The sequence below is a fragment of the Ascaphus truei genome, chromosome 9 (genome assembly GCF_040206685.1).
Source record: "Ascaphus truei isolate aAscTru1 chromosome 9, aAscTru1.hap1, whole genome shotgun sequence".
Taxonomy (NCBI): Eukaryota; Metazoa; Chordata; class Amphibia; order Anura; family Ascaphidae; genus Ascaphus; species Ascaphus truei.
Genome location: NC_134491.1, coordinates 48,215,810 through 48,226,444, shown reverse-complemented (window position 1 = coordinate 48,226,444; position 10,635 = coordinate 48,215,810). Strand labels below are relative to the sequence as shown.

The following is a 10,635-nucleotide window of genomic DNA, read 5'->3' as shown; positions in this document are numbered from 1 at the left end:
CCTCAGCGAGCAAGCAGGGAGCATGGACTCGGCCTAAGAATGTTATCTGTGACTGAAACCCAACACCCCTGCTCCCACTGCAGCAAGGGATTCTGGGAAATGACATGCAAATGAAAATATTCCAGGCAAAAGGTGACACGTTTGCTCATTTGCATGTCGTTTCCCAGAATCCCTTGCTGCAGTGGAAGCACTGTAAGCTAGGTGATAATGGTGAAAGGCAGGGTTGCAGACCTGTCTAACACATGTGAATGTGCTCACAAGTGATATTCTTTATTGGAAAAATGGTAAAGCGTGTGCGTGTATACAATTAAAAATAATAAGTAAAGGTAAAAAAAAATATTTATATATATTTTTAATTTTACTTATTATTATTATTATCACTATGGTGTATTCTTGTTTTCTATATAAAGAAGCAGGCACTGAATTCCTGTGAGCATCTCACAGACAGAGATTATGTAAAGAGGTGTCACTGGTCGCATTACGTGACAGATACATGTGTAGTTACACATGTGAGTTTGACCGCCTCCTCCCCCCCCCCCTACTATATTCCCGTTGGTCTCTCCCAGCCCCGCTTTTCTGTGTTCCTCCGTTTCTCTGCACAATGCCCCTGAGCCCCGCCCTGGACTACAACTCCCAGCGCTCACTGCGCAGCCCTGGGCCGTCCCAAGAGCCGGCGCGGGGGTGAAAGTTTCTGTTTAGAGCAGATAGGTGTCAGGGGCTGGTGAGTGCAGCTGAGGGTGCCTGGGTGAGAGCGGGCCAGCGGGGGCAGTGCCAGCTGTAGGGACAATGGGGGAGGGTACATGGCATGTGATCTGCAGGGGAGAAGGGGCAGCACCGGGGGAGGTTTCATAACAGGATACATAGTTACATAATAAGGAATCGGTGCATCACACAGGGCTGCAGCCTCATTCATTGTGAGCCAATGCAACTCAACCCATTGGGGGTGCAGTATCACTCACTAGGGGTGTGGGGGCAGTGTCACTCACTGGGGGTGTAGGGGCAATGTCACTCACTGGGGGATGTGGGGGCAGTGTCACTCACTGGGGGATGTGGGGGCAGTGTCACTCACTGGGGGTGTGGGAGCAGTGTCACTCACTGGGGGATGTGGGGGCAGTGTCACTCACTGGGGGTGTGGGAGCAGTGTCACTCACTGGGTGTGTGGGGGCAGTGTCACTCACTGGGGGTGTGGGAGCAGTGTCACTCACTGGGGGATGTGGGGGCAGTGTCACTCACTGGGGGTGTGGGAGCAGTGTCACTCACTGGGTGTGTGGGGGCAGTGTCACTCACTGGGGGTGTAGGGGCAGTGTCACTCACTGGGTGTGTGGGGGCAGTGTCACTCACTGGGGGTGTGGGGGCAGTGTCACTCACTGGGGGTGTAGGGGCAGTGTCACTCACTGGGGGTGTGGGGGCAGTGTCACTCACTGGGGGTGTAGGGGCAGTGTCACTCACTGGGGGTGTGGGGGCAGTGTCACTCACTGGGGGTGTGTGGGCAGTGTCACTCACTGGGGGTGTGGGGGCAGTGTCATTCACTGGGGGTGTAGGGGCAGTGTCACTCACTGGGGGTGTGGGGGCAGTGTCACTCACTGGGGGTGTGGGGGCAGTGTCACTCACTGGGGGTGTGGGGGCACCCAGCTCAGGGGGAGGCAGTGTCACCCAGCTCAGGAGGAGGCAGTGTCACCCAGCTCAGGGGGAGGCAGGGTCACCCAGCTCAGGGGGAGGCAGTGTCACCCAGCTCAGGGGGAGGCAGTGTCACCCAGCTCAGGGGGAGGCAGTGTCACCCAGCTCAGGGGGAGGCAGTGTCACCCAGCTCAGGGGGAGGCAGTGTCACCCAGCTCAGGGGGAGGCAGGGTCACCCAGCTCAGGGGGAGGCAGGGTCACCCAGCTCAGGGGGAGGCAGTGTCACCCAGCTCAGGGGGAGGCAGGGTCACCCAGCTCAGGGGGAGGCAGTGTCACCCAGCTCAGGGGGAGGCAGGGTCACCCAGCTCAGGGGGAGGCAGGGTCACCCAGCTCAGGGGGAGGCAGTGTCACCCAGCTCAGGGGGAGGCAGTGTCACCCAGCTCAGGGGGAGGCAGTGTCACCCAGCTCAGGGGGAGGCAGTGTCACCCAGCTCAGGGGGAGGCAGTGTCACCCAGCTCAGGGGGAGGCAGGGTCACCCAGCTCAGGGGGAGGCAGTGTCACCCAGCTCAGGGGGAGGCAGTGTCACCCAGCTCAGGGGGAGGCAGGGTCACCCAGCTCAGGGGGAGGCAGTGTCACCCAGCTCAGGGGGAGGCAGTGTCACCCAGCTCAGGGGGAGGCAGTGTCACCCAGCTCAGGGGGAGGCAGTGTCACCCAGCTCAGGGGGAGGCAGTGTCACCCAGCTCAGGGGGAGGCAGTGTCACCCAGCTCAGGGGGAGGCAGTGTCACCCAGCTCAGGGGGAGGCAGTGTCACCCAGCTCAGGGGGAGGCAGTGTCACCCAGCTCAGGGGGAGGCAGTGTCACCCAGATCAGGGGGAGGCAGTGGCACCCAGCTCAGGGGGAGGCAGGGTCACCCAGCTCAGGGGGAGGCAGGGTCACCCAGCTCAGGGGGAGGCAGGGTCACCCAGCTCAGGGGGAGGCAGTGTCACCCAGCTCAGGGGGAGGCAGGGTCACCCAGCTCAGGGGGAGGCAGTGTCACCCAGCTCAGGGGGAGGCAGTGTCACCCAGCTCAGGGGGAGGCAGTGTCACCCAGCTCAGGGGGAGGCAGTGTCACCCAGCTCAGGGGGAGGCAGTGTCACCCAGCTCAGGGGGAGGCAGTGTCACCCAGCTCAGGGGGAGGCAGTGGCACCCAGCTCAGGGGGAGGCAGTGTCACCCAGCTCAGGGGGAGGCAGGGTCACCCAGCTCAGGGGGAGGCAGGGTCACCCAGCTCAGGGGGAGGCAGGGTCACCCAGCTCAGGGGGAGGCAGGGTCACCCAGCTCAGGGGGAGGCAGTGTCACCCAGCTCAGGGGGAGGCAGTGTCACCCAGCTCAGGGGGAGGCAGTGTCACCCAGCTCAGGGGGAGGCAGTGTCACCCAGCTCAGGGGGAGGCAGTGTCACCCAGCTCAGGGGGAGGCAGTGTCACCCAGCTCAGGGGGAGGCAGTGTCACCCAGCTCAGGGGGAGGCAGGGTCACCCAGCTCAGGGGGAGGCAGTGTCACCCAGCTCAGGGGGAGGCAGTGTCACCCAGCTCAGGGGGAGGCAGGGTCACCCAGCTCAGGGGGAGGCAGTGTCACCCAGCTCAGGGGGGGCAGTGTGCCTAAGGATTTTGGGGGGAGGGGTGAGTGTCCCTCATTGGAGAGTGTTGCAAGGTCCCTCATTTGGGAGGGGAGTTCTAACCCTTATTAAAGGGGGTGTCCCTCATAAGTGGGACGCAGCACTGTCATTCATTGAGTAGGGCGTGCACTGTCACTCAACTTATTCAAGGAGCGGTGTCACCCATTGGGAGAACAGTGTCAGCCGTTATACCATATTCATCTATATACCTACCTGGTTGCCTAACCCCTAGAGCTCGAAATTGGTTTCGTTATCATCGGCCGTTAAGAGGTTTGTGTCACTCAATCAGAGACAGTGTCACTCAACTCATGGGAGGGATACGGGGGGGGGCACTGTCACTTAATGGGTGGGTCAGAGTCACTCGTAGGAGAACGGTGTCACTCATTGGGAGATCAGTCAATAGGACTGTGTAGGGGTTGTGTCTATTTGGGGTTGGGGGGGGCAGTGTCACTCATTTTCTTGTCTGTGCCCTTCTGCAGGGTGGGTGTCATGGTGAGGGGGGCTCTCAGACTTGCGTCCGTGGCCTCTGTTGCTCTCGCGTCATCGGGGGTTTTCCTGTATGGGACTCGGTACTTGGACCCCAATGATTTTGGCGTAGTTCGGATCGGGAGAGCAGTGCTGACGGTGAGTTCTCCTCAGTGTGTTGTGTGCTGAGCTTCCTCCCCCCCCCCTCGCACCTCCCCTCCTCCCTCCCTCGCACCTCCCCACCTCCCCACCTCCCCTCCCTCGCACCTCCCCACCTCCCCTCCCTCGCACCTCCCCACCTCCCCTCCCTCGCACCTCCCCTCCCTCGCACCTCCCCACCTCCCCTCCCTCGCACCTCCCCACCTCCCCTCCCTCGCACCTCCCCACCTCCCCTCCCTCGCACCTCCCCTCCCTCGCACCTCCCCTCCCTCGCACCTCCCCACCTCCCCTCCCTCGCACCTCCCCACCCTCGCACCTCCCCACCCTCGCACCTCCCCAGCTCCCCTCCCTCGCACCGCTCTTCCCGCCCGCCCTCGCACCTCTCCTCCCGCCCGCCCGCCCTAGCACCTTTCCGCCCGCCCTCGCACCTTTCCTCCCGCCCTCGCACCTTTCCTCCCGCCCTCGCACCTTTCCTCCCGCCCTCGCACCTTTCCTCCCGCCCGCCCTCGCACCTTTCCTCCGCCCGCCCGCCCTCGCACCTTTCCTCCCGCCCGCCCGCGCACCTTTCCTCCCGCCCGCCCGCCCTCGCACCTTTCCTCCCGCCCGCCCGCCCTCGCACCTTTCCTCCCGCCCGCGCACCTTTCCTCCCGCCCGCCCACCTTTCCTCCCACCTACCTTTCCTCCCACCTTTCCTCCCTCACTCCCCCACACCTGTCCATCCCCTCCCTCACACCTATCCTCCCTCGCACCTCTTCTCCCGCCCGCCCCAGTCCCTCTCCTCCCACCTCTCCTCCCGGCCGCCCCAGTCCCTCTCCTCCCGCCCGCCCCAGTCCCTCTCCTCCCGCCCGCCCAGTCCCTCTCCTCCCGCCCGCCCCAGTCCCTCTCCTCCCGCCCGCCCCAGTCCCTCTCCTCCCGCCCGCCCCAGTCCCTCTCCTCCCACCCCAGTCCCTCTCCTCCCACCTCTCCGCCCGCCCCAGTCCCTCTCCTCCCGCCCGCCCCAGTCCCTCTCCTCCCACCTCTCCTCCCGCCCGCCCCAGTCCCCTCTCCTCCCACCTCTCCTCCCGCCCGCCCCAGTCCCTCTCCTCCCACCCGCCCCAGTCCTCTCCTCCCACCCGCCCCAGTCCCTCTCCTCCCACCCGCCCCAGTCCCTCTCCTCCCACCCGCCCCAGTCCCTCTCCTCCCACCTCTCCTCCCGCCCGCCCCAGTCCCTCTCCTCCCACCTCTCCTCCCGCCCGCCCCAGTCCCTCTCCTCCCACCTCTCCTCCCGCCCGCCCCAGTCCCTCTCCTCCCACCTCTCCTCCCGCCCGCCCCAGTCCCTCTCCTCCCACCTCTCCTCCCGCCCGCCCCAGTCCCTCTCCTCCCACCTCTCCTCCCGCCCGCCCCAGTCCCTCTCCTCCCACCTCTCCTCCCGCCCGCCCCAGTCCCTCTCCTCCCGCCCGCCCCAGTCCCTCTCCTCCCGCCCGCCCCAGTCCCTCTCCTCCCGCCCGCCCCAGTCCCTCTCCTCCCACCTCTCCTCCCGCCCGCCCCAGTCCCTCTCCTCCCACCTCTCCTCCCGCCCGCCCCAGTCCCTCTCCTCCCACCTCTCCTCCCGCCCGCCCCAGTCCCTCTCCTCCCACCTCTCCTCCCGCCCGCCCCAGTCCCTCTCCTCCCACCTCTCCTCCCGCCCGCCCCAGTCCCTCTCCTCCCACCTCTCCTCCCGCCCGCCCCAGTCCCTCTCCTCCCGCCCGCCCCAGTCCCTCTCCTCCCACCTCTCCTCCCGCCCGCCCCAGTCCCTCTCCTCCCACCTCTCCTCCCGCCCGCCCCAGTCCCTCTCCTCCCACCTCTCCTCCCGCCCGCCCCAGTCCCTCTCCTCCCACCTCTCCTCCCGCCCGCCCCAGTCCCTCTCCTCCCGCCCGCCCCAGTCCCTCTCCTCCCGCCCGCCCCAGTCCCTCTCCTCCCACCTCTCCTCCCGCCCGCCCCAGTCCCTCTCCTCCCGCCCGCCCCAGTCCCTCTCCTCCCACCTGCCCCAGTCCCTCTCCTCCCACCTCTCCTCCCGCCCGCCCCAGTCCCTCTCCTCCCGCCCGCCCCAGTCCCTCTCCTCCCACCTCTCCTCCCGCCCGCCCCAGTCCCTCTCCTCCCACCTCTCCTCCCGCCCGCCCCAGTCCCTCTCCTCCCACCTCTCCTCCCGCCCGCCCCAGTCCCTCTCCTCCCACCTCTCCTCCCGCCCGCCCCAGTCCCTCTCCTCCCGCCCGCCCCAGTCCCTCTCCTCCCGCCCGCCCCAGTCCCTCTCCTCCCACCTCTCCTCCCGCCCGCCCCAGTCCCTCTCCTCCCACCTCTCCTCCCGCCCGCCCCAGTCCCTCTCCTCCCACCTCTCCTCCCGCCCGCCCCAGTCCCTCTCCTCCCACCTCTCCTCCCGCCCGCCCCAGTCCCTCTCCTCCCACCTCTCCTCCCGCCCGCCCCAGTCCCTCTCCTCCCACCTCTCCTCCCGCCCGCCCCAGTCCCTCTCCTCCCACCTCTCCTCCCGCTCGCCCCAGTCCCTCTCCTCCCACCCGCCCCAGTCCCTCTCCTCCCACCCGCCCCAGTCCCTCTCCTCCCGCCCGCCCCAGTCCCTCTCCTCCCGCCCGCCCCAGTCCCTCTCCTCCCGCCCGCCCCAGTCCCTCTCCTCCCACCTCTCCTCCCGCCCGCCCCAGTCCCTCGCCTCCCACCTCTCCTCCCGCCCGCCCCAGTCCCTCGCCTCCCACCTCTCCTCCCGCCCGCCCCAGTCCCTCTCCTCCCGCCCGCCCCAGTCCCTCTCCTCCCGCCCGCCCCAGTCCCTCTCCTCCCGCCCGCCCCAGTCCCTCTCCTCCCGCCCGCCCCAGTCCCTCTCCTCCCACCTCTCCTCCCGCCCGCCCCAGTCCCTCTCCTCCCGCCCGCCCCAGTCCCTCTCCTCCCACCTCTCCTCCCGCCCGCCCCAGTCCCTCTCCTCCCACCTCTCCTCCCGCCCGCCCCAGTCCCTCTCCTCCCACCTCTCCTCCCGCCCGCCCCAGTCCCTCTCCTCCCACCTCTCCTCCCGCCCGCCCCAGTCCCTCTCCTCCCACCTCTCCTCCCGCCCGCCCCAGTCCCTCTCCTCCCACCTCTCCTCCCGCCCGCCCCAGTCCCTCTCCTCCCACCTCTCCTCCCGCCCGCCCCAGTCCCTCTCCTCCCACCTCTCCTCCCGCCCGCCCCAGTCCCTCTCCTCCCACCTCTCCTCCCGCCCGCCCCAGTCCCTCTCCTCCCACCTCTCCTCCCGCCCGCCCCAGTCCCTCTCCTCCCACCTCTCCTCCCGCCCGCCCCAGTCCCTCTCCTCCCACCTCTCCTCCCGCCCGCCCCAGTCCCTCTCCTCCCACCTCTCCTCCCGCCCGCCCCAGTCCCTCTCCTCCCACCTCTCCTCCCGCCCGCCCCAGTCCCTCTCCTCCCACCTCTCCTCCCGCCCGCCCCAGTCCCTCTCCTCCCGCCCGCCCCAGTCCCTCTCCTCCCACCTCTCCTCCCGCCCGCCCCAGTCCCTCTCCTCCCACCTCTCCTCCCGCCCGCCCCAGTCCCTCTCCTCCCACCTCTCCTCCCGCCCGCCCCAGTCCCTCTCCTCCCACCTCTCCTCCCGCCCGCCCCAGTCCCTCTCCTCCCACCTCTCCTCCCGCCCGCCCCAGTCCCTCTCCTCCCGCCCGCCCCAGTCCCTCTCCTCCCGCCCGCCCCAGTCCCTCTCCTCCCGCCCGCCCCAGTCCCTCTCCTCCCGCCCGCCCCAGTCCCTCTCCTCCCACCTCTCCTCCCGCCCGCCCCAGTCCCTCTCCTCCCACCTGCCCCAGTCCCTCTCCTCCCACCTCTCCTCCCGCCCGCCCCAGTCCCTCTCCTCCCGCCCGCCCCAGTCCCTCTCCTCCCGCCCGCCCCAGTCCCTCTCCTCCCGCCCGCCCCAGTCCCTCTCCTCCCACCTCTCCTCCCGCCCGCCCCAGTCCCTCTCCTCCCACCTCTCCTCCCGCCCGCCCCAGTCCCTCTCCTCCCGCCCGCCCCAGTCCCTCTCCTCCCACCTCTCCTCCCGCCCGCCCCAGTCCCTCTCCTCCCACCTCTCCTCCCGCCCGCCCCAGTCCCTCTCCTCCCACCTCTCCTCCCGCCCGCCCCAGTCCCTCTCCTCCCACCTCTCCTCCCGCCCGCCCCAGTCCCTCTCCTCCCACCTCTCCTCCCGCCCGCCCCAGTCCCTCTCCTCCCACCTCTCCTCCCGCCCGCCCCAGTCCCTCTCCTCCCACCTCTCCTCCCGCCCGCCCCAGTCCCTCTCCTCCCGCCCGCCCCAGTCCCTCTCCTCCCACCTCTCCTCCCGCCCGCCCCAGTCCCTCTCCTCCCACCTCTCCTCCCGCCCGCCCCAGTCCCTCTCCTCCCACCTCTCCTCCCGCCCGCCCCAGTCCCTCTCCTCCCACCTCTCCTCCCGCCCGCCCCAGTCCCTCTCCTCCCACCTCTCCTCCCGCCCGCCCCAGTCCCTCTCCTCCCACCTCTCCTCCCGCCCGCCCCAGTCCCTCTCCTCCCACCTCTCCTCCCGCCCGCCCCAGTCCCTCTCCTCCCACCTCTCCTCCCCGCCCGCCCCAGTCCCTCTCCTCCCGCCCGCCCCAGTCCCTCTCCTCCCACCTCTCCTCCCGCCCGCCCCAGTCCCTCTCCTCCCACCTCTCCTCCCGCCCGCCCCAGTCCCTCTCCTCCCACCTCTCCTCCCGCCCGCCCCAGTCCCTCTCCTCCCACCTCTCCTCCCGCCCGCCCCAGTCCCTCTCCTCCCGCCCGCCCCAGTCCCTCTCCTCCCACCTCTCCTCCCGCCCGCCCCAGTCCCTCTCCTCCCACCTCTCCTCCCGCCCGCCCCAGTCCCTCTCCTCCCCGCCCGCCCCAGTCCCTCTCCTCCCACCTCTCCTCCCGCCCGCCCCAGTCCCTCTCCTCCCACCTCTCCTCCCGCCCGCCCCAGTCCCTCTCTTCCCACCTCTCCTCCCGCCCGCCCCAGTCCCTCTCTTCCCACCTCTCCTCCCGCCCGCCCCAGTCCCTCTCCTCCCACCTCTCCTCCCGCCCGCCCCAGTCCCTCTCCTCCCACCTCTCCTCCCGCCCGCCCCAGTCCCTCTCCTCCCACCTCTCCTCCCGCCCGCCCCAGTCCCTCTCCTCCCACCTCTCCTCCCGCCCGCCCCAGTCCCTCTCCTCCCGCCCGCCCCAGTCCCTCTCCTCCCACCCGCCCCAGTCCCTCTCCTCCCGCCCGCCCCAGTCCCTCTCCTCCCGCCCCAGTCCCTCTCCTCCCACCTCTCCTCCCGCCCGCCCCAGTCCCTCTCCTCCCACCTCTCCTCCCGCCCGCCCCAGTCCCTCTCCTCCCACCTCTCCTCCCGCCCGCCCCAGTCCCTCTCCTCCCACCTCTCCTCCCGCCCGCCCCAGTCCCTCTCCTCCCACCTCTCCTCCCGCCCGCCCCAGTCCCTCTCCTCCCACCTCTCCTCCCGCCCGCCCCAGTCCCTCTCCTCCCGCCCGCCCCAGTCCCTCTCCTCCCGCCCGCCCCAGTCCCTCTCCTCCCGCCCGCCCCAGTCCCTCTCCTCCCGCCCGCCCCAGTCCCTCTCCTCCCACCTCTCCTCCCGCCCGCCCCAGTCCCTCTCCTCCCGCCCGCCCCAGTCCCTCTCCTCCCGCCCGCCCCAGTCCCTCTCCTCCCACCTCTCCTCCCGCCCGCCCCAGTCCCTCTCCTCCCACCTCTCCTCCCGCCCGCCCCAGTCCCTCTCCTCCCACCTCTCCTCCCGCCCGCCCCAGTCCCTCTCCTCCCACCTCTCCTCCCGCCCGCCCCAGTCCCTCTCCTCCCACCTCTCCTCCCGCCCGCCCCAGTCCCTCTCCTCCCACCTCTCCTCCCGCCCGCCCCAGTCCCTCTCCTCCCACCTCTCCTCCCGCCCGCCCCAGTCCCTCTCCTCCCACCTCTCCTCCCGCCCGCCCCAGTCCCTCTCCTCCCACCTCTCCTCCCGCCCGCCCCAGTCCCTCTCCTCCCACCTCTCCTCCCGCCCGCCCCAGTCCCTCTCCTCCCACCTCTCCTCCCGCCCGCCCCAGTCCCTCTCCTCCCACCATCGCCCCTCTCCTCCCGCCCTCGCACCTTTCCTCCCTCACTCCCCCACACCTGTCCGTCCCCTCCCTCACACATATCCTCCCTCGCCCCTCTCCTCCCGCCCTCGCCCCTCTCCTCCCGCCCTTGCACCTTTCCTCCCTCACTCCCCCACACCTGTCCGTCCCCTCCCTCGCACCTCTCCTCCCTCCCTCCTTCCCTTGCACCTCTCCTTCCTCTCTCCTCCCTCCCTCGCACCTTTCCTCGCACCTTTCCTCCCTCTCACCTCTCCTCCCTTTCACCTCTCCTCCCTTTCACCTCTCCTCCGTCCCTCTTACAGACGGCAGCCATCAGCTTTGATTACCTATCCCACCTGCAGCATGTCCCTGCAGGGACCCCGGAATACGATGACATCAGATCACAGGTAGAGTCAGCATGATGTGCAAACGCGGGTACTGCTTAATCCCCTCGCTGCCACAGGGACCTACAAAGTGTGTGTGTGTGCAGAGCAGAGTGTCTGTGTGGGCAGAGCAGCATGTGTGTGCAGAGCAGTGTGTCTGTGTGTGCAGAGCAGAGTGTGTCTGTGGGCAGAGCAGCGTGTCTGTGTGGGCAGAGCAGTGTGTCTGTGTGTGTGTGCAGAGCAGTGTGTCTGTGTGTGCAGAGCAGAGTGTGTCTGTGGGCAGAGCAGTGTGTCTGTGTGTGTGTGCAGAGCAGTGTGTCTGTG

At 68.9% G+C, this 10,635-nt stretch overlaps 1 protein-coding gene across 1 annotated transcript in view; it reads left to right on the top strand.

Moving 5' to 3' along the window:
- The first annotated feature begins 613 nt into the window (after window positions 1-613).
- ADCK1 (aarF domain containing kinase 1) overlaps window positions 614-10,635 on the top strand; it is a 20,355-nt gene continuing 10,333 nt past the window's right edge. The window contains 3 exon segments of the mRNA XM_075615401.1: window positions 614-721; window positions 3,748-3,892; window positions 10,252-10,335. Of these exon segments, the coding sequence (XP_075471516.1) occupies window positions 3,758-3,892; window positions 10,252-10,335 (219 nt within the window). The 5' untranslated portion in view covers window positions 614-721; window positions 3,748-3,757.